At 38.0% G+C, this 24,162-nt stretch overlaps 1 protein-coding gene across 2 annotated transcripts in view; it reads right to left on the bottom strand.

Moving 5' to 3' along the window:
• The window catches only part of ATL1 (atlastin GTPase 1), a 67,176-nt gene extending 45,909 nt beyond the window's left edge, over positions 1–21,267 (bottom strand). For both annotated transcript variants that reach the window (XM_032344185.1, XM_032344186.1), the window contains exon 1: positions 21,097–21,267. In XM_032344185.1, coding sequence (XP_032200076.1) covers positions 21,097–21,130 — 34 coding nt within the window. In that variant the 5' untranslated portion in view covers positions 21,131–21,267. The remainder of the gene's footprint in view (positions 1–21,096) is intronic.
• Positions 21,268–24,162: the final 2,895 nt, after the last annotated feature.

Here is a 24,162-nt window from a genome sequence, read left to right as displayed (position 1 = left end):
CCTTTAAAGAGGTGGAGGATAAAGGAAGGGAGTGGGGGTCTGCCAGGCTGGTTCTGCATTCCACAGCTGGGGGGATCTTTGCTCTCTCTGAGGTAAGACTGCAGTGAATGGGGGGAGGGAAAGGAAAGAGAAGTAGGAACTGAAGGAAAATGTCTCCTGTTGTTTGTCTCCGGCAAAAGAACCACCTAGGACCTCTGGGACCCCCACCTCCTCCATTTAAGGAGTCCCTATTGGGCTGGCCTCCAGCTATGGGCACACCCAAAACCCCAAGTGTTGAGTACCTCCCCCAACTCTAAAGCTGCCGCCCTTTTTTTATTCCCCCCAGCCAGCTTTACATATATATGTACATACACATATACATAGATAGACACAGAGATAGAGACGTCGCTGTAATGGAAACCAAAAACTTGAACTATAGTGCCACCTTCTGGAAGACAAAGGAAGACTCCTAATTACCAAACCTGTTGAACTGTTGAAATCAAAGCAAACAAAACCTTGCCTAAATGAGAAAGGTATTTGTAACTTCAAATGGAATAGCAGAGGCAGTTTTCATCAAACAGCACAAAAAAGTCATGGTCATATGGTATTATAGTAAGAAAATGACAATTTTCCAGTAACCAAACCCAAAGACATGGAATACTGTGATCTGATAAAGAATTCAAAATTGCTGTTACAGAGGTGCCTGGGAGGGTCAGTCAGTTAAGTGTCCAGCTCTTGGTTTCAGCTTAGGTCATTATCTCATGGGTGGGATCAAGCCCTGAATCGAGCCCACATCACGCCCCACGCTCAGCGGGGCGTCCGCTTGAAGATTCTCTCCCTCAGCCTTTCCCCCCCACTCGTGTTTGCTCTCTCTCTCAAATAAAATAAATCTCTAAGAAAAATTGCTTTTGTGGAGATACTCAATGAGCTACAAGAAAACTCAGAAAGGCAATATAATGATCTCAGAAATAAAATTAATGAATAGGGGCACATGGGTGGCTCAGTCAGTTAAGCATCTGCCTTCTGTTCAGGTCATGATCTCAGGGTCCTGGGATTGAACTCCACATCAGGCTCTCTGCTCAGTGGGGAGTCTACTTCTCCCCCTCACTCTCCCTCCATGTTCTCTCTCTCTCCAAATCGGTAAATAAAGTCCTTGAAAAAAAAAATGAAAAGAAGGAGTGTTTTATTTACCAAAGAGACTGAAATTCTGAAGCTGGTGAACTCAGTAAATGAAATGAAGAATGAGTTAGAATGTACTGGAAAGAGAGATCAGATGGAAGAGAGAATTAGCAAGCTAGAAGATAGGAATCTAGAGGCGATTCAGGTTGGGCACCTGGCTTGCTCAGTTGGTAGAGCATGAGGCTCTTTACTCTGGGGTCATGAGTTCAAGTGCCACATTGGGTGTAGAGCTTGGTAATGAAATCATAGCATAAAATTTTTTTTTACATCAAAAATAAGAGGAAGGATAAAAGGATGGAACTTCTAGAGGTGAATGAAGATAAATTGCTATGAGCTGAGAAAAGACTTTTTTAAATCTATGAAATATTTTATGTAAACCTCATGGTAAGCACATAACAAAATCTAAAGCAGTGATACAAAAACATAAAAAAACAACAGGAGACTGAGGAGAGCACCATGGAAAACTACCAACTTATAAAGGTAAACAGAAATAGAAGAAAGAAGAAACAGTGGAGAGAAAAATAACCAGAAGGCAAAAGATAAAATAGCCATAGTGAATCCTTGCATATCTATAATATAAATGAATTGAACTCACCAAATAAAAGGCACAGAGGGGTTAGATGGAGTAAAAAACACAACAAAATAAGACCCAACTATATGCTGCCTACAGGAAATTCCTTTCAGCTCTAAAGATACACCAGGCTCAAAGCGAAAGAATAGAAGATACTATTCCAAGCAAATGGGAAAAAAAAAGAAGGTGGGAATAGTCATGTTTACATCCAGCAAAAAGACTTCGAGTCAAAAAAAGGTTAATAAGAGACAAAGAAGGCCAATACATAAAGATAAAAAGGACAGTATATCAAATCATAAATATTTATGTTCCCAAGAACCAAGCACCAAAATTTAAGCAAATAGTTACAGATCTTAAGGAGAAATAGATAACAATAAGATCATTGTAGGGGACTTCAATATTCCACTATCAGCAATGGATAGATCATCCGGATAGAAAAACAAGAGCAGATATTGAAATAGAACACACTTTAGAACAAAAGGACTCAATAAACACACGAAATATTTTATGCAACAATAGCAGAATACACACTCTTTTCAAATGCACACAGTACAATCTCCAAGACAGCTCCTATTATAGGTCACAAAACAAACTTTAGCAAGTTTAAGAACACTGAAATCATGCCAACTATTTTCTCTGACCACAATGGTATGAAACTAGAAAACAACAACAGGAAAGTGAGAAGATTGACAAATATGTGGATACTAAACAACACACTTCTAAACAAAGCATTGGGTCAAAGAAGAAAACAAAAGGGAAATAAAGGAGAATGTGTTTGGCACGCTTGAGGAACAGGAAGGAGTGTGGTATGGGTGGAGCAGGTTGGGAAGGTGGTAAGGGGCCAGACCAACAGACTTAGACAAGCACAGATCTGAAATGATCTGCAACAGAGTAAACACTGGGGGTGAGAGAAAGAAAAAAAGACTTCAGTAGATGTTTGTATATGATTATCCTTTTCTACTCTACCTTTGTGTACTAGGTATGAATGAAACAGACAGCTCCAAACTTTTAGTTTATATCCTTCAGACTTTGGAGAGCTACATATAGACTTAATGAAGAAAAGGGAAATTATAGGGGCACCTGGGTGGCTCAGTTGGTTAAGTGTCCGCCTTTGGCTCAGGTCATGGTCCCAGGGTCCTGGGATCAATCGAGCCCTGTACTGGGCTCCCTGCTCAGCGAGAAGTCTGCTTCTCCCTCTCCCTCTGCTGCTCCCCCCCCCCCCCGTCAAATAAATAAAATCTTTTTAAAAAAAGAAAAGAAAAAGGAGATTATATAATTAATGTGATGTAAGTATGCTGTAAAATAAAACAAATATCTGAACCATGACTATAAAATAATGAAATGGTTTATGGGATGAAATCTCATTACAATGTAGGCAAAGAGGAATATCAAGTATTCCTTTTTGAAAAAAAATCATTTAAAATGTAGAAATAATTTTTTATTAAGTAACAGAATGAATAAAAAATAGAATGAATCTGTTAAATGTCTATAAATATATAGACATTAGTTTGTGTCTCATCTAAAGTTAAGAAAGGCTTCCTATCTGAAGCCAGTCATAACCATCAATCTATATATATATTTATGCTAATAAATACTGACATATAAAAATATGCATTTAGGGCGCCTGGGTGGCTCAGTGGGTTAAGCCGCTGCCTTCGGCTCAGGTCATGATCTCAGGGTCCTGGGATCGAGTCCCGCATCAGGCTCTCTGCTCCGCAGGGAGCCTGCTTCCTTCTCTCTCTCTCTCTGCCTGCCTCTCGGTATACTTGTAATTTCTCTCTGTCAAATAAATAAATAAAATCTTTAAAAAAAAATATGCATTTAGATAAGCTACAACCCAGATACCTACCAACTGATAAATTGATAAACAAAATATGATATATCCATACAATGAAATATTATTTAACAATAAAAAGAAATTCAGGATCAATGTATGCTACAACAAGGATGAATGTTGAAAACACAATGTTAAATAAAAGATGTCAGTCAGAAAAGATCACATGCTGTAGGATTCCATTTATACGAAACTCCCCAAACAGGCAAATCCATAGAAACAGAAAGTAGATAAGTGGTTGCCTAGGACTGGAGGGTTGGAGGGGTTTGGGAGGTGGTGTCTAAGAGGTGCACATTTTCTTTTTGAGGCTAATGAAATGTTCTAAAACTGGGGGATGAATGCACAACTCTAAATACCCTAAAAGTCTCTGAACTGTACATTTTAAATGGGTCGACTGTATAGTATATAATTATATCTCAATAAAACTGTTAAACTATTTAGAAAAAGTTCAGTTTCTACAAAAAAAGGTCAAATTGAAAACACAGACTAAAAATATCTAGAGAACAGAGACTGTCTTAATCATATTTATAATTCTTGAAAACACTTATAAGAATCACACACAGTAGGTACCCAATATTTACACTAATTTAATATAACTGAAAAAGTTTTGAGATGCATAGTATTATTAAGAACAAATCTTATGCGCTTGACTCATTGTTCGTAACTATATTTCAACTAAGCAATTAGCATTATCTTTGTTATAAAAGAATCCAAAAATCCTTAAAGGCATGCCAGGTTTAGCATGCATTAGAATGCTGAGATTAGCACCAGATTTCTACCTTCTTATGTATGTTTTGCTGAACTAAACTTATTTTCAACTCCCCTAACACTACGCACATTTTTAAAAGGGGAAGAAGCAGAAAACAGGTTAGATGCAAACCAGATAGGAATTAGCATTTCACTATGGATGCTACAAATGTATGGCTCACAAGGAGAGAACCAAAAAATAATATTGTTTCACCTTTTTATACACTGGATCTTATATTCAGTAAAGGGGCTTCGGGAACTTATCCATTCTATCTAGTATTCTACATCACTGGAAGCTGGTCACCCAGCTATGAATTTATATATATTGAAAGCCAATCTTCAAAAATTTTAAATATGGAGAAGACTCATTTTAATATACTAGAAATGCAATGGATATGTATTTCTAATTTTCTTAATTGTAAACTTTGAAAAAATTCATACTTCCTCTTTCCAACAAAAATTAAGCCTCACGAGCTGATGAACTATGAGTACATTTGAGCCATTATAGAGAAAAGACATGGCACCTAGGAAACTGTTTCCTGGCAACTGAAATTAAAATGATACACTATATTTTCTTAAACTATTATTTTTAAACAAACAAACTTGAAGGATGACTGAAAACATTTGTCTGAATAACTGAGAATGACTTCCAACATCACAACAAAAGGATTTATACAGAAAGGGATAAAATGAGTTAAGGAAACAAACCAAATATTAACTCATAAAAATAACTACCTTCAGAGTGTTTGAGTAAGAACAGAGATCTGAGCTACAATGAGATGAACACACAGATTAGACTTCATAACACTACTATGCAGACTCTGATTGTTCTGCTGTTAGCAATACATTGAGGAAGAGGATTACAAGGAATAATGCAGGTCCTATAACTTCAGAGTCTTGGAAGGAGTAAGTGAGTCATTTAACAGGCTGTTTATTTATATTAAATACAAAAGCACTGCATAAACTATTCAATGGGTGCCTCTAGAAGAACAATGCCATCATGATTAGGGCACTGTGTGTATATACATATACGTACATAGCAAAAATTAAATCTCGTGTGTGTGTATACACACATACACATATATATATTTCATATATGTTCATATATACGTGAAAAGGCCTAAACAGAGAGATATATAACTAATAAAAAGAAGAAATACTAATGGTTAATAGACACAGAGGGAAACGTTCAGTCTTACTAGCAACTGGAGAAATGCTAATTAAAGGAGATAAACTTTTTAGCTATCAAAACTTGCAAAGGTTAAAAAATATATACATTTGGCCCTTGAACAACATGGGGGATTAGGGGTGCCAAAAATCCACATAAAGCTTTTGACTCTCCAAAAAATTAACTACTATAGCCTACCATTGGCCAGAAGCCTTACCAATAATAACAGCAGTTGATTAACATATTTTCTATGCCTTAAGTATTATATACTGTATTCCTACAATAAAGTTAGATAGAGAAAAGATAACATAATTAAGAAAATCAGAAGGAAGAGAAAATACAATTACAGTACTATTACTAAAAACAAAAACAAAAATTTGGGGGCACCTGGGGGACTCAGTCAGTTAAGCATCTGACTCTTGAGTTTGGCTCAAATCATGATCTCAGGATTGTGGGACTGAGCCCTGCTAGAGTCTACTTAAGATTCTCTCCCTCTCTCCTTCCCCCTCCCCCAACGTGTACACACACACACTAATAGATGAATCTTTAAAAAGAAAAAAAATCTGCATATATGTGTTACTAACACATTTCAAACTTATGTTGTTCAAAGACAAACTGTATACTTAGAGTTGGAAACATTCAAAAACATTTAAAAATAAATATACCCTTTAATAAAACAATTCCATTTCCAGGAATTTATCCTAAGGAAATTACTGGGACTGTGCATATGGATTTGTCTGCAAACAGGTTCATTATAATATTATTTATAGGGTGACAAACTGCAAACAATCTAAATGCCAAGCTGTATGATACTGTAAATAAATTATGTCACAGCTACATCATGCAAAATATGGAGCCATATGAAATCACGTTATAGAAAAAAATCTAATCATAAGAATGTAAGAAAACATGTTGACATATTTTAAGAAAAAAGCAGATGGGAAGTATCATTCCCATTAAGGAAAACAAACAAATACAAATGCATTTATAGTCACTGAAAAAAGTCAATTTTAGAAGTATTTGGTTTCTAAGCAAATCCTTTAATCATCTTTTTTTTTTTTTTTTTTTTTTTTTTTAAAGATTTTATTTATTTATTTGTCAGAGAGAGGGCGAGAGCGAGCACAGGCAGACAGAGTGGAAGGCAGAGTCAGAGGGAGAGGGAGAAGCAGGCTTCCTGCGGAGCAAGGAGCCCGATGTGGGACTCGATCCCAGGACGCTGGGATCATGACCTGAGCCGAAGGCAGCTGCTTAACCAACTGAGCCACCCAGGCGTCCCTCCTTTAATCATCTTTGAGTCAGCTATTTGGAAACTGCTCGTTCCCCTTTCTGCTGAACATTGTCATGCTCAGGTCTATCTCTACTATTCTAATCTCTTCTCCATATTGCACAGACTGGAAGTGTGAGAACTATAGAACTACAATTCTTATAATCCCTTCTTAGCAGAGTTCTGATTTAGATTTTGTCCACAAAAGGCACTCATGAGCTCTGGAAGAGACAGGAAATAAACTTCTATTGTCTTCTAATACAACAGATAGATACGAGGGCAGAGAGCACCCATGAGGCTTGCAGCACAGGCCAGAAGTACTGAATTTTACAAATTCATGGACAATGGCTAACATATTGTCTAGCAGGTCATGGACTTTAAAGAAGTATGAGTCTAGACCTCCGGAATGGGCATAGAGTATAAGTATATTCAGTTTGAATATTCACCAATGAGGTTTATCCGAGGCGCGATTATTGCTAATTGAATATTCACCAGAGGACATTCACTGCAGAGGAAGCACTAAAAAATCAGATGGATAAGATGACTCATTTTGTGGATATCAGTTAGCCTCCTGCTCCAGCCACTTTTGCTCAGTAGGCCCACAAACTAAATCAGCAAAAGAAATATGAAGCATTTAGGGGCGCCTGGGTGGCTTAGTCAGTTAAGCATCTGCCTTCAATTCAGGTCATGATCCTCAGGTCCTGGAATTGAGCCCGTGTTAGGCACCCTGCTGAACAGGGAGCCTGCTTCTCCCTCTCCCTTTGACCCTTCCCCTTGCCTACACTCTCACACACACAGTCTCTCTCAAATGAATAAACAAGGAATCTTAAAAAAAAAAAAAAAAAAAAAGAAATATGAAGCATCTATATTAGTATCAAACAAAATAGACTTTGGGACAAAAAATGTTACTCCAGATACAGAGGCTCACTACATAGAAATAAAATGCTCAATTCATCAGGAAAATATAACAAGTTCACATTTGTGTGTATCTAATAATATGGCTCAGAAGTTAATATGAGCTTGATAGAAGTTCATGGTTAAATTGACAAATCCACTATCATCTTTTAAAATCTCTTCCGAATTTTAAAGTATATATCAGATATCAGTATCTGGTAGACAAAACAGTACAGAAATAAGAGTATGAAAGACATGAACAGTGCATTTAGTAAGCTTGAGCTATAGAGAATTGCTGAATCACTACTTTGTACACCTGAAACTAATATAACACTATGTCAACAATAGTGGAATTAAAATTTAAAAAGCGACTTGACAACAAGTGTAATCTTTAAGTACTTTATATTAATTTATTCATCTTTAAAATAAACCCATTCATTATTCATTCTTTTTCTGAACAAAATAGCTTGAGCTAGCAAATGTATATAGCATAGTGTATCAAAAAGTAGAAAGTATACAATGCTTTTCAGGCTTTTGTGGAATATTTATATTAACATGTACTAACTAAATAATAATAATAATAAATTTTATATATATATATATATATATATATATATAAAATAAATAAGTAAGCTTCACAGCATGGGTGCACAACATGAGTATTCTATAAACATGAACCACCCAAACCACCCAATATTGTAGCAACTAACTGCATGTGGCTGTCTAAATTAAATTGATTAAAATTAAATAAAAGTAAGTATTTGGTCCTCATCCTCATTAGCCATACTTCAGTTGCTCAAAAACATATACAGCTAGTGGCTACCATATTGGATAGTATAGATATGGACCATTTTTATGACCATAGAATGTGATCTGCTATACAATATTGACTAGAGAAAGATTAAGTATGAAACCAGTAGCAAAAATTTAGAAAAATTGATACTTTTTAAAAAATATTTTAATTTTAAGTAATCTCTACACCCAGTGTGGGGCTTGAACTCATGACCCTGAAATCAAGAGATGCATGGTCCACTGACTGAGCCAGCCAGACACTCTGAAAAATCTGTACTTTCTATATATTCATGAATAAAGGAACAAACCACTGTATACATTTAAACCACTGTATACATCTCATTTGAAACTAAATGAGAAATAATCTACTACATATCAACATATATAAGATACAGCAATATTGGTATTTAGAGAAAACCTACCCTAACTAAATACATATATCAGAAAAGGAACACAAGCTGAAAATTAATCAGCTCAGTACCCAGCTTTTTAAGTTAAAAAGAGAACATAGAATGAAACCAAAGAGGACACCTGGGTGGCTCACTGGGTTAAAGCCTCTGCCTTGGGACGCCTGGGTGGCTCAGTTGGTTAAGCAGCTGCCTTCGGCTCAGGTCATGATCCCAGCGTCCTGGGATCGAGTCCCACGTCGGGCTCCTTGCTCAGCAGGGAGCCTGCTTCTCCCTCTGCCTCTGCCTGCCATTCTGTCTGCCTGTGCTCGCTCTCTCCCCCCTCTCTCTCTGATAAATAAATAAAATATTAAAAAAAAAAAAAAAGCCTCTGCCTTCAGCTCAGGTCATGGTCCCAGGGTCCTGGGATGGAGTCCTGCATCCGGCTCTCTGCTCAGCAGGGAGCCTGCTTCCTACCCCCCTCTGCCTGCCTCTCTGTCTACTTGTGATTTCTGTCTGCCAAATATAAATAAAATCTTACAAAAAAAAAAAAAGAATGAAACCAAAAAGAATACAAAAAGGAAATAATATTGATTAAATAAAATATAAAAGAAAGAAAAAAGAGGGATTAAACAATAAAATATAACAAGGAAAACACAAAATTAAGTAGAGAAAATAACAAAAAATTAAGAACAACCTCATGCCAAGTTGATGAAATGGACAGATTCCAAGAAAAATAGAAATTACTAAAACTGACTCAAGAGGAAATAGAAAGATTTAATTGTTCCAAAACCAATATTGAAGTTGAATCAATAGTTCAAAATCTTACTATAAAGAAAAAAGCAGTTTCAGATAGTTTAAAAGACTCCTTTTCCCAAACTGGATCAGTCTAATCTTACATATTCCTTCCTGGACTTATCCCAGGAAAGCAAGATTACTTCAACATAGAAGGTATTTTATTTTACTTAAAAGATCTTATTTATTTATTTGAGAGAAAGAGAACAAGCAAAGGGGAAAGGGAAATGCAGACTCCCCACTGAGTAGGGAGCCTGACACTGGGCTCGATCCAGGACCCCGGGATCATGACCTGAGGTGAAGGCAGACACTCAACCGACTAAGCCATGTAGGCATCTCAACAAAGAAGATATTTTAATGTAATTAAACATATGAACAAATTTAAAAAGAACCAAATGAATGATTATTTCAATAAATACAGAAAAAGTATTCATTATAATTCCATATCCAGTGATGACTTTTTTAAAATTTAACATATAGTGTATTATTTGCCCCAGGGGTACAGGCCTGTGAATCATCAGGCTTACATATTTCACAGCACTTACCGCAGTCCAGTGATGACTTTTAAAAAGACTTTTATTTAGGAATAAAAGAGAACATTTTTAATCTAAGGTAAGAAAAAGACTTAAAAGATAAAGATTAAAAAGGAATGAATAAAGCTGTCATTATTGCAGGTGATATGCTTCCTTGTGTAGAAAATTCTATAGATTCAAAAGGCAGTTTATTAGAATTAATAAGAGAGTTTTATAGGGTTGCTAGATATAAGGTAAATATTAAAATTCAACTGGATTTTTCGGTGCTATTAATAGCCAGTAAAAAAATATAACATGGAAAAAAAACATAGCAACAAAATATAAGGAACATAAGAATAAACCTAACAAAGGACAGTCCTTCAAGGAAGATATTCATCTACTCATTTTTATTTACTTATTTATTTTTTTAATTTTTTAAGATTTTGTTTATTTATTTGAGTGAGAGAGAGAAAGTGAGAGAGATCACAAGCAGAGGGGAAGGGTTGAGGGAGAAGCAGACTCCCCGCTGAGCTGGGAGCCCATTTTCGGACTCAATCCCAGGACCCTGGGATCATGACCTGAGCCAAAGGCAGACACTTAACCAACTGAGCCACCCAGGCACCCCAAGGAATGTTTTTAAACTACTGAAAGACATCAAGAAGCAAATTCTAAATAAATGAAGAATATACCAGGTACATGAATAGGAATATCAGCAAATTAAAAATGTTGATTCTAATCAAATTAATCAACAAACTAAATATATTTTTTAAGATTTTATTTATTTGAGAGAGGGAGAGAGAATCCTAAGCAGACTCCCAGCTGATTGTGGAGCCCGACACAGGGCCTGATCCCAAGACCCTGAGACCACAACCTGAGTCGAAGTCAGGCACTTAAGAGAATAAGCCACCCAGGTGCCCCTTAACTGAATACAATTTTAATTAAAAAAAAAAATCTCAACGGGGCTTTCCAAAGAACTTGAAAACCTAATTCTAAAATTTTACACAGAAGCAAAAAGCCAAGAATAAAGAATAGTTCAAAGCATCCTTAAATAAGATCACAATGAAACAATCTGTTGTACCATATATAAAGACACTATGAAACTACAGTAACTAAAATCGCGTGCTATTGACACAGAGATAGACAAATCGCACTGCAGCATAATAAGAAGCACAGAAGCTGACCCACTCATATCCAGGAATAATATCTGACAATGCAGTTTGGAGATCAACGGGGGGAGAGGGTGGATTATCAATTGGATTATTCCATAATGGGCCTGGGACCTTTGGTTATCCATAAGGAAAAAAAACCAAAGAGTCTCTACACCACACTATCCATAAAAATAAAATTCAAATTGTTCCAGAGCTTAAAATGAAGTTGGGAAGACTGCAGAGTAGGAAGCACCAGGAAAATATTTACACTGGCAGATTCTATCTGATATAACTACCGGAACTCTGGAATTTATGGAAGTCTTACAACTTCCAGGGGAAGGTTTGAATGATAAAAAATGCATTTAATTTAAGTTAATTCCAACTCTGAAGTCAGCAGCAGGTACTGATCCTCCCTCCCCAGCTGTGTGGCAGTCAGGCACGTGTTCCCACAGCAGCTTACACACAACTGGCAGAAGTCAGGGTATGCAATGAGGACCCTGTCCTCCAAAAATTGGGGAATCTGTGTTCCTATCGCAGCCTCTTATCACAAAGGTGCAGACATAGAGGTGGACAGTTGTATTTTTCCCCCATTGTTGACTGCTCCTTCCTTCTAGTGAAGTGACTTCTGGGAAATTTAAAGGGCCAGTACTTTCCCCCCTTCTTCAGTTTTCACTTTTTCCTCTTTTGGGAGTCAGACATTAAAGAGTAGGGTATTCGGAAGCAACTACATAAACAGGGAAAATCAGAAACTCACCACACATGCCCAGGAAAAGGCCCAGGCCAAAAAAAGACCTGAGAAGATTTTAAGTTTACACCTCAGGCTGATGCTCAGTATAAAGCATCCTATAAATATTAAAACAAACAAACAAAAACCCAAAAAACTCCAAACCCAGAAAATCCCAGGGAAGGGAGAATCTGACTTTCTTATTTCTTATTTCATTATTAACTTCAAATATCCAGTCTTCAATAACACAAATCACAAGGCATACAAAGAAATAGGAAACTGTCCCAAAGAAAGACCAGATGGTAAGCCTACTAGACAAACACCTTACTAAAGTGACTGTCTTAAAAAATGCTCAAAGAACTAAAGGAAAATGCAGAGAAAGACAAGAAAACAATGACTGAACAAAATGGAAATATTGATAAAGAAATATGAGACCTAAAAGAAAGCAAAAAGAAATTCTAGAGCTAAAAAATACAGTAACTAAATTGAAAAGCTCACAAGAGACATTCATAGCAATATTTGAGAAGACAGAGGAAAACAATCAGCAGCTGGTGATAGGGCAATCAAAATTATCAGAGCTGCAGAAAAGAAAGAAGTCTGAAGAAAAGTGAACAGAGTCTAAGGGACCTGTGGGACACCATCTAGCAGAGCAACATACGAAATTGTAAGAGTACCAGAAGGAGAAGAGAGAGAAAGGGGTAAAGAGATTTTTCGAAGAAACAATGCCCTAAATTTCCCAAACTTGATAAAAGACATGAGTGCAAACATCTAAGGCTCAACTAACTCCAAGCAGGATAACCTTAGAGACCCACACTGAGACACATTATAACCAAACTGTTGAAAGGTAAAGACAAAGATAGAAGTTTGAAAGCAACTGACATCACGTGCAAAGAATGTTCAAGGATATCAGCAGATTTCTCATAAGAAACTTTAGAGTCTAGAATACAGTGAGTGGGCTGATATATTCAAACTGCTTTTAAAAAAAATGTCAACAAAGAATCTTCTGCTTGGCAAAATTGTCTTTCAAAAGTGAGAGAGATATTAAGGCATTCTCAAATAAACAAAAGCTGAGGAAGTTTGTTACTGCTACACTTGCCCTGCAAGAAATTTTAAAGGGAGTCCTATAGGTTGAAATGAAAGCCCACTGGACAGTAACTCGAAACCATCTGAAGAAATAAAAATCTCAGTAAACACATGGGCAATTATGGAAGCTAGTATTATTTGAACATTTCATAACTCCTTTATTTTCTACATGATTTAAGAGAAAAATATAGTACAAAAAACCCCAATTAGTCTAAAAACTAGTGTTACAACTTTTGTTTGTAGTTTCACATTTTGTTTTCTTAAAACTTAAGGAACTAATACTTTTTTTATTGAAGGATAATTGATACAGAATGTTACATTAGTTTCAGGTATACAATATAATGATTCCACAAGTGTATACATTAGGCTATGTTTACCACGAGTGTACCTACTATCAGTCACTATACAACGCTATTAGAATACCATCGACTATATTCCCTATGCTGTACCTTTTTTATCCCTATGACTTATTCGTTCCATAACTGTATGGAACAGTTCCATAACTATATGGAAGACTGTATCACTCCCACCCCTTTACCCATTTTGCTCATCTTCCCCACCCTCTTTCCCTCTGGTAACCATCAGCTTGTTCTCTATATTTATAGAACTGGTTCAGCTTTTTGTTTATTTGCTTGTTTTGTTTTTGGATTCCACATATAGTGAAATCATATGGCATTTGTCTTTCTGTCTGACTTATTTAATTTAGCATAATACCTTCTAGGTCCATTTATGTTGTTCAAATGGTAAGATCCCATCTTTTTATGGCCAAATAATATTCCAGTGTGTGGGATATTATTACACAACACACCATACATATGGAGTTAATTTTTTCATTTTCTTTGGGTAAATATCCAGTAGTGGAATTACTGGATCATACTGTATTTCTATGTTTAATTTTTTGAGGAACCTCCATACTGTTTTCGATAGTGGCTGCACCAATTTACAGTCCTACCAACTATGTGTGAGGGTTCTTTTCTCACTACATTTTTGCCAGCACTTGTTATTTCTTGTCTTTTTTATTCTACCCTTCTGACAAGTGTAAGGTGGTATGTCATTGTCATTTTGATATGCATTTCCAATGACTAGAGATGCTGAGCATCTCTTCATGTGTCTGTGGCCATCTGTAGGTCTTCTTTGGGGACTAATGCATTTTTTAAAAAACTACTAGCTTTTGTTTTTGTACACATAATGTATACAGATGTGTGTGACATCAGTAAGTAAAAGGGATGCAAATGGAGCTATAAAGGACGAGAATTTTTGTATGTTATTGAAGTTAAACTGATATAATTTCAAATTAGAGAGCTATAGCTTTAGGATATTAAATATAATCCTTATGGTAACCACAAAGAAAATAGTTCCAGAATGCCTTAGTTCAGGCTGCTATAACAAAACACCACTGGGTAGTTTATAAGTGTTGTTGTTTTAAGATTTTACTCATTTGAGAAAGAGAGAGAGCATGAGCAGGGGGAGGAGCAGAGGAAGAGGGAAAAGCAGACGCTGCACTGAGCTCCATCCCCAGATCATTACCTAATGTAAGGCAGTAGCTTAACTGACTGAGCCACCCAGGTGCCCCTGGACTGGGTAGTTTAGAAACAATGAAATTCAGTTCTCGGTTCTGGAGACTAGAGGGCCAAGATCAGGGTGCCAGCACAGTCAGGTGAGGGCCTTCCTCCAAGTCGTAGACTCCTCACTGTACCTTGTCATGGTAGAAAGAGTTAGGGAACTCTGGGGCCTCTTCTAAGAGAGTGTGGTTAGTCCCATTGATCTTATTCAGAGGGTTCCATTCTCATGACCTAAGCCATCCTCCAATGACCCCACTTCCTAATACTATCACACAGGATATTAGGATTTCAACATATGAATTTTGGAGGGTACCAATATTCAGACCATAGCACATACTATAAACAAGCAATAATTGATAAGGGAATTAAAATATTACAGGACAGAAAAGTCAACTAAACACATAAGGACAGTAACCAGGAAATGAGGGACAAAAAAATAAAAGGTACATAGAAAAAAACACAATGAGATACCATTTTCACATCCATTATAATAGATATGATAAAATGTATATTTTTATATATACATATATATTTATATATATACACATTATATATATATGTACATTTCTCATTCCTAATCATTTTTTTTAAAGATTTTATTTATTTATTTGACAGAGAGAGAGATCACAAGTAGGCAGAGAGGCAGGCAGAGAGAGGGGGAAGCAGGCTCACCGCTGAGCAGAGAGCCCGACGCAGGGCTCGATCCCAGGACCCTGAGATCATGACCTGAGCCAAAGGCAGCGGCTTAAGCCACTGAACCACCCAGGCGCCCCATTCCTGATCAATTTAAATGTATACAAAAATGATCAGGAAATGAGAAACACCAAATTTGTGAAAGTGTTTATCTTTGGGAGGGGAGTAAGGAGAGGATGCCATTAAGGAAGGACACATAGGCAGTGTCAAATACTGATAAAGTTTTATTTCTTCACTTGGGAGGGGGAATGCAGATTCTCATTCCCATTCTCCTCAAAAGTGAACATCTATGTTATATATGTTCATTTGTACAAAGATATTTTTCACAAAACTTTATATAGAAAAAGAGGAAGAGCCTCTAAATTCAAAAACACCCCAACTATTTTTTAATGACTAAATTTATCTCACAGTAGATCATTTTCCTGATGAGCACAGGTTCTATTTAGAGTCTAGTTACCGGTTCTACAGATAATAAAGGCAGCAGAGCTTGAAACAGAGCAAAGATATAACCCAGGAGTCATCAAGACAAGGTATAAGAAGATACAAAGTATAAAAAATATTTATGTATAGGAAGAATATATTTGAAAAAAGATGTAAGGAAGGTAAATTAAATTAGTGAAATCGGAGGGGAGAGTCTATAGGGAAAGTACATGTATGACTCAGTAAAAATTTTATTTTGTTTTAGGAGGAATAGATACATACAGAATGAGGCAAGTAAAAAGGGACAAATGGTCTCCATTCAAAACAAATAGAATATAGACAACTGGAAAAGAAAGAGCAGGAAGTAATTATTCTATATTCAAGATCACTTTTAATCTTACAGAAATCTAAAAATTAAACAAAAACATAAATCTAAAAATTAGTATTTTGACAAATGCCTTTTCAACAAATTGACACTCTCTACGCTTACTTAAGCTAAGATAGTTGTTTTTTTGTTTTTTTTTAAATAAGGGCATTAGAAGCTGACATACAGATTTTATTTTTCAAAAGCAACATTGCACTGAGAGTTTCTGTTACATTGTAGAAAACCCAAATTCCCATGAGTGGACTTCCAAGTTTTAAGCAGTTGTAATTAACAAAAAGAAATTAAAAAGGATACATTTCTGTTCCCTTTCTAGAGTTTGTACTTGAACTCTAAGCCCAACAATGAAAGACTGCTTTCTGGGCTACCGCCTCTGATAGTCATCCGAATCCTTTATTTTTCACACTAGTACATTCTTTGCCTTCTTTTCTAGTCCAAAGTGATCAAGTTTATGGAGCATTGATTTCTTATACTAGCTTAAGCGTAAATAGGCTTTCCACGAGACCTTTCTGGCACATTATTTTAGTTCCTTGTCTTCATCATATGGACTAGGGAAGCAAACAACCCTAAATTTAAATCTTGGATCTTATAATTTATATAAATTATGTGGCCTCTGGCACATACCCTCATGCTCTGAGCCTTGAACTCCTTTACATATTAAAATGTGAATAATAACGTCTACCTCTGAAGAATGGACTTTCAAATGCTTAAATTTATTTGTTTATTTTTTTAAAGATTTTATTTATTTATTTGACAGAGATCACAAGTAGGCAGAGAGGCAGACAGAGAGAGAGGAGGAAGCAGGCTCCCTGCTGAGCAGAGAGCCCGATGCAGGGCTGGATCCCAGGACCCTGAGATCACGACTTGAGCCGAAAGCAGCGGCTTAACCCACTGAGCCACCCAGGCGCCCCTGCTTAAATTTATTTAAACTTCTGGTTCAGGGGTGCCTGAGTGGCTCAGCTGCCTTTGGCTCAGGTCATGGCTTAGGTCATGATTGCAGGGTCCTGGGATCAGAGTCCTGCATTGGGCTCCCTGCTGTGGGGAGCCTGCTTTTCTCTCCCTCTGCTGCTACCCCCACTCATGCTCTCCTTCGCTCAATTTTTGCTCTCAAATAAATAAATAAATAAAATCTTAAAAATATATAAAAAAGATAAACTTCTGATTCAGTGCAGACTTAGGTATAGGTGTTGGGATTCTCAATTCTACTCACAGACCAGCTTCTCAGTTGTATTCTCTGGATATGATCCTCAACCACCACCCCCAATTCTGGGTGTTAGTAGAGATGACTTTCTGGTTTGTAGTTTCCATGGCCCTATTAGAACCTAACAGGTCTCTGACTACCCAAATAAAAATACTAGCTGTGATATGGTTCTACAGAATTCTTATCTGAATTTTATGTTTCCTGCACAGATTTTGTAAATCTCTCTCACCCTTTTCTTGGAAATCATCATATTTTCTAATTCTGAATAGTCTACCTTTGACCTCCACCCACTGCACTCTAACTTGTCTAAAAAGTTTTTAGCTGGATGACAAGGTTAGTTCACTGTTTTTTGTTGTTGTTGTTTTTTATTTTTTACAAGCTATCACCTGAGTTTTTCTCATCATAGACCTCTGGCTTCTATAGGAGCCTGTTTTTCTCTTACCCTCACACCATGGCCCATTATCTTACAAAACGTTCCACAGTACTGAGGCACCTGGTGCCTCAGTCTGTTAAGTGTCTGTCTTCAGCTCAGGTCCTGATATCAGGGTCCTAGGATTGAGCCTCAGGGTTCTAGAATAGAGAGAGCCCCACTTCAGGCTTCCTGCTCAGCAGGGAGTCTGCTTTTCCCTCTGCCCTTCCCACTGCTTGTGCATGCTCTTTCTCTCAAATAAATAAAATCTTTTTTTTTTAATTCCACAGTATTACGTTATAGGAAATAAACCAGAAGATAACTCTACATTCTAATTTCAGTCCTCTAACTTACTAAATATATGATTTTTACCAAGTTATTTCACCTGAGACTCAGTTTGTTTGTTTTTAATTTGCAAAAGACTATGTCTAGCCACCTGAAGAAGCTGCAGATCAAATACAATAATGCAGGTAGCTGAGCCTTGAAAAGTGCAGTTCTATATAGTGCAGAAGGTATTAACATTCAGTAAAGAGGCAGTATAGCATAGTGGTGAAGACACAAGAGTCTGAAGTCAAACTGTCAGAGTTGGAATCCTGGCTCTACCATTTTGCTTTGATATATAAACTGAGGATTATAATACCTACTTCATATAATATTAGCTCAATGACATTAGCTATTATTGTTATTATTAAATGCCCACTATGTGGTAGACATTGCACTAGGTGCTAGTAGTGAAAGGGAATCAGGACAGACACGGCTAACATCTTCATCAGAAACCTCTATTTTCTATTCTATATGCTACATTTTTCTAAGTCATTTATGTATTTATGTCTCATACTTTAGAGCAAAGAAAAACCTGAGTAGTAAAGCATTTTCATAGAGCATCAAGACTCCACAATTTCAATATTTCTTTTCTGTGAAAATGTCCATTGAACACATAGTGACTTTAGTATTTCTTTTCCTAATTTACCACTTAAGTTGAAACTCTTGATGACTTCCGGGTAAACTGTCTGGGACATGTTCCCATTAAATAGAAATAATCCAGTGCTTATCAATCACCTAAAATGCTAATTAAAAGACAGAGTCCTAGACCCTATTTCAGACCTAATGATTGAAAAGCTCTGATTGACTTGCGGCGACATGGATGGATCTTGAGTGTATTACGCTAGGCAAAATAAACCAGAGAAAGACAAAGACCATATGGTTTCATTCATATGTGGAATTTAAGAAACAAAACAAATGAACAAAGGGAAAAAAGAGAAACTAAGAAACAGACACTTAACTATAGAGAACAAATTGATGGTTCCGGGGGTTGGGGGGTGGTTGAACAGGTGATGGGAACTAAGGAGCGCACTTCTCATGATGAGCACCCCAGTATTGTATGGAAGTGTTGAATCACTACATTGTACACCTGAAACTAACATTACACTAACTGGAATTAAAATAAAAACTTTTAAAACTTAAAAATAAATAAAATAAATATAATTTAAATAAGAAAGAAAGGGGGAAAAAGCCCTAGCTGGAAGATGTGGGAATATGCATTTCTAAAAAGTCCCCAATGTGATTTTTATGCAAATCCCATTTGAGAACCATATCCCCGAGATAGAAAAAACCTCCACTATATAAGAAATCTGTACCCAAAGAAATACTGAAGAATAATGACCCAAAGCTTCACTAAGGAGAAAAATTTTAATCCTTAGAATAAATTTACACATGCGTGTCTTTTAACAGGTCTGAGTCAACAATGCACAGAGATCAAGACCAAAACTAACTTGAACATACACACCTTAACTGTGAGTGTTCAAGAAATTCCTACTCTGGAGGCCAAGGAAAAGGATGGTGGTAGGAGGACACTGAGAAAGCTTACTCATAATTTCATAAGAAGCAAAGAAAACAGTGTTACTGCAATAGTCACACTTAGTAAAACTGGGGTTTAGTAATCTCAGAAAATGGAACCGCCTTCCCTTAAATTCAGACAGCTAAAGATAGACCTCCTTGGCCAACTCCCCCCCCCACACCCCCACACCCCCACCTACCACAAATCTTGGATAATCTCTCAAATGTAAACCCTGTCTAATGGGAGTAAAGTTGGTCCTGTGACGAATCAGAAAGGCAACGAGAGATAGGGTCTTTTGATAAAAGTCAGGCAAAACCAACCAATTAAAATTTAAATTTATACCTGTTGGTCTGAAGGACAGTTATAGAAGAGATCTCACTGAGACACAGAAGACAATCAAGGAGCTCCAAACTCCTAGTGGATGTAAACTTTCCAAAATAGCAAAATACCCACCAAGGAACAGTGACCTAAGATCTGCTCTGGTTCAGATAATAAAATGCCCTGAAAGGCTTTCGTTCCTAAGATGGTAGTGGGGCTAGTACTGTGACTGGAAGAAAACGGGGGCTTAAGGCAGAAAAAGACGCCCAATCTGCCCACACGATCCGTCCTGAACCAAGTCTGGAGCAGCAGAGCGGGTGGGGCCGTGATTTCTCCCGCATCACTGCGTTCTCTCTTCCCCGCCTGCGTGAGCGCCGCCCACCCACTCGCGGCGTGAACCCACTGGGCCCAGCCTCTCCTCCCTCCTCCCCTCGGCCTGGTGCTGAATCATGAGTCCAATATCTCCAAAAGGTAAAACCAAAGAACAATGCCACCCTTAGGGCTGGCCTGAATGGGGTACCAGGTGGGGTGGAGCCGCGGCTGGAAACCACAACTTTGCTTCTCTTCCTCTCACATTCCCCACCCAAACCCCAGATTAAAACAAGTACTGCAGCGCTGGGGTACTCCCAAGCGGGCACCCCTTCTCCTGGGTTGCTCAGGTCCGCAACGCTCCCACCGGGCCCGGCGCGCTCTGCCTCATTGTTCCAGCACGCCGCCCGCTCGGGAGCCCGCGCCCTGCCAGGCGGAAGGGCTCGCAGCTCCCGAGGAAGCGGGTGGAGGTTAGGGATCCTCAACCCCTCGCCCCTCAACCCTCTCGGCCGGGTAACAACAGCCCTTGCCTACTCTCATCGCCTTCCTTCCTGCCAACCGATCGCTAAAGCGGAACCAACGAGTCCCCGGGAGGCTGCAGGCGGGTGCTGTCCAAATGCTGTGAGGAGGCGGACTGGGGGAGGAGAGTGCGGGAGAAGCCGGGGCTCCGGCCTGCGAGAAGCCGCAGCCCTCCCCAACAGCGCGATTCCGACCACCCCGGTATCACTCGGCCATGCTTTCTCCCGCCCTACAGGGAGCAGCCGGGTTGTGGCCCGTCTCCCAGCCCTGGACTCTGGCGCCGATCAGCCCTTGGCCCGCTTGTCCCCAGAAGCAGAAAGCAGAGGGCCAGTCCCCATGCAGGCTGCAGAAGTCACCATATGTTACTCACCCCAACTGTTTCTGTCCCTACGGTTCTTGGCCATGGTGGTCTGGGGACTGGTGGCGGTGAGGCGCTGTCACGGCGCTGGCTCTTCTCCCGGGCGGCAGGTTGCTGGCGGTGGGAGGTTCTGTGCCCGCGCTGGGCGCAGTTCGCTCAGATTCTGAGGATGTTGCTGTGGCGCTGGTGGGAAGGAGTGAGGAGAAGGGAGGAGAAAGCGGATGAACCAAGCTCAGCATCACAAGCCCGAGTTCACACAAATATCAGCGTCACACCCTCCCTACCTCAGCCCACCCCCAGAGCAGGAAGACAGGGACGGACGATGTACTGCAACATTTTCAATGGAAAACACACGTACAAATAAATAGCACCTCCTCACACACACTCTCAAAGAATTTAGCAGCATTCGGCAGTCACAGAAATACAAAAACCAATATACTGCATTAATCTGAATGTTCAAATACCTGTTTCCTAGAATAGTTACACATTAGTACAAATAGGCAACATTTATATAACCACAGAAATTAAAATTATCTCCATTTATCTACCAGGCATCATTTCCCCCCATTTTAAAAGCAAGGTCAGGTTGGTAAAGAGGGTATCAATGCATTTTTGTACCTGTAGAGTTAACAAGCCTGCTTTTTAAAATTAGGACAGCAAAATTTAGATCAAGATCAAGATAAATGAAAGCTGAAGATTCATCATTAATATGTAACTAACGCAATATCTAGTGGGCAAAACTTCCCACTAGATTTGCAGAGAAAAACTCTGGATTTATATTGCGAAATATTTTAAATAAAAGCATACTACATAGTTTAGGTGAGCCTTAGCAGCCACAAAGGTTGCAGACAATTTTGAATAGAAAGCAAAAGGCAATAAACACTTAAAAGAATGTTCTCAATTTCCCCCTTTCTGCTGATTTCTTCCTTCCTGCCTGCAAACTCAGTTTTCAGTATTCTAGAAACAGTCTTTTCATGCTACCTGACTCTCAGGGTACCATTATCCCATTCCTTACACAGTTTTCTCCTGCATTTTGTTGTTGCCCACACTCTGCATATCAGTTTTGCCTATAAGATTACTGCTAGCCTCTTAGTAACCAAATCTTCGGTCTCTGCTGATTCTTTATCATAAGCAACTCTTCACTCTATGTTCACTCAATGTAATTTGAGTTCATGGCTTCAGACAAGACTTCCATCCTAGTAATTCCCAAATCTATACTTCTAGCCTTAAGATCTCTTAAAGAGAGAAAATCACCATACTAGAACCAGGTTTATAACTGCCTGGGGTCATCTTCACTTTGCTTTTCTACTGACACTTCAAAATCAACATGTCAAAAACCAAACTACCTCACCCACTACTGTCTAGTCTTATGCATTCTCTATTTCAGTTAATGGTTCTAGTGACCCCAGAGTTGTGAGCACTGTAAACCAAGTTTACATTACAGTTTCAATAGAGTTGCGTTCCCCAAACACTAATGAAACATAGGAAGACAGGAATTATCTCAACCCTATACCTACAAACCAAATTCATAGGCTAAAAAGAAGTGTGTTCTGCTTTTCTTGTATATCTTAACTATAGTTCTCAACACACACTCTAGCCTGATAATCCCTTTCAGTGAATCACATTAAAAAGAACAGATTCCACAGATAGAGACACATGCACATTGTATAATTCAATATATTCTTTTTTTTTCCTCTATGTGGGTCTTTATAATATACATTCTTAACCGAAAAACACATTTTAAAAAACCTCTTTTCTTTGTAATTAATAGGTAATCTGTGGGATAATACTTGAAATTGTGACTATCTTGGCCAAGAACTTCACCCAATGGTTTTAGTATCCACTGATACCTTCGCCTGAATCAAGTTTATATTAGTGATTTTTAAATGGTCATTTTTAAGTAATTAAATTATTATAATTCTTTTACATTTCAGTTAGTAGCTGACATTCCCTCCCCTGTCTTCATTGAGAACCACTATAGATTGATGAAATCTACAGAAAAAAAAAATATATATATATAGTGTTATTTACCATCATTATTATTTCTAATCCTCAAATTGCCCTAAATTTGGCCAATGGGAACCCTTTCCAGTTAACACCTATGTGTCTTTGATCAGTTCCTTATTTTCTAGCATAAGAAAATCTTTCAAGGATGCCTGGGTGGCTCAGTGGGTTAAGCCTCTGCCTTTGGCTCAGGTCATGATCCCAGGGTCCTGGGATCGAGCCCCGCATTGGGCTCTCTGCTCAACAGGAAGCCTGCTTCCCCTCCCCACCCCCAACTCTCCCTGCCTCTCTGCCTGCTTGTGATCTCTCTGTGTCAAATAAATAAAGAAAAGAAAAAAAAGAGAAAATCTTTCAAGTTTCCCTTGTATTTTCCCTGTCTCAGAAGTAGAATTACCCAATTTCTCCAAGAAGTTCTGGCTCCTTTCAGTGAAAAAAGAAATTTAGAAACCAAGATCTGTGTGCTAGTTGTGTCATTGCTAGGAAAAGTTTCACTATTTCTAGACTCTGACAGTAGACATTGTTAGAATATATTTATTTTGGGGGCCACCTGGGTGGCTCAGTTGCTTAATCAGCTGCCTCTTGTTTTCAACTCAGGTCATGATCTCAAGGTCATGTGGCCAAGCCCCGTGTTGGGCTCCATGATAGGTTTGGAGCCTGCTTAAGACTCTCTCTCTCTGATGGATGAGGTGGCTGGGTTATGGACATTGGGGAGGGTATGTGCTATGGTGAGTGCTGTGAATTGTGTAAGACTGATGATTCACAGACTTGTACCCCTGAAGCAAATAATACATTATATGTTAATTTTTTAAAAAGAGTCTCTCTCTGCCTCTTCCCCCTATTCTAAAAAATATAATTTTTTAAAACCTTAAGTTTAATCTATTTCAAATAAATACCTCCAACCATATGAAAATACATATATACAGGTTACTTATTATAGCATCTTATGTAATTGCAAAATACTACAAACAATATGTAGGAAAGTGGTTGAGTATATTAATTATGTCTATACAATGAAATACTATGCTGCTGTAATAAAGAATAAAGAAGATCTCTATGAAAGGATACAGACTGATT

This window comes from Mustela erminea, chromosome 5 (genome assembly GCF_009829155.1).
Source record: "Mustela erminea isolate mMusErm1 chromosome 5, mMusErm1.Pri, whole genome shotgun sequence".
Lineage (NCBI taxonomy): Eukaryota > Metazoa > Chordata > Mammalia > Carnivora > Mustelidae > Mustela > Mustela erminea.
Note: the sequence above shows the minus strand (reverse complement) of the source record. Positions and strands in the feature narration are given on the sequence as shown.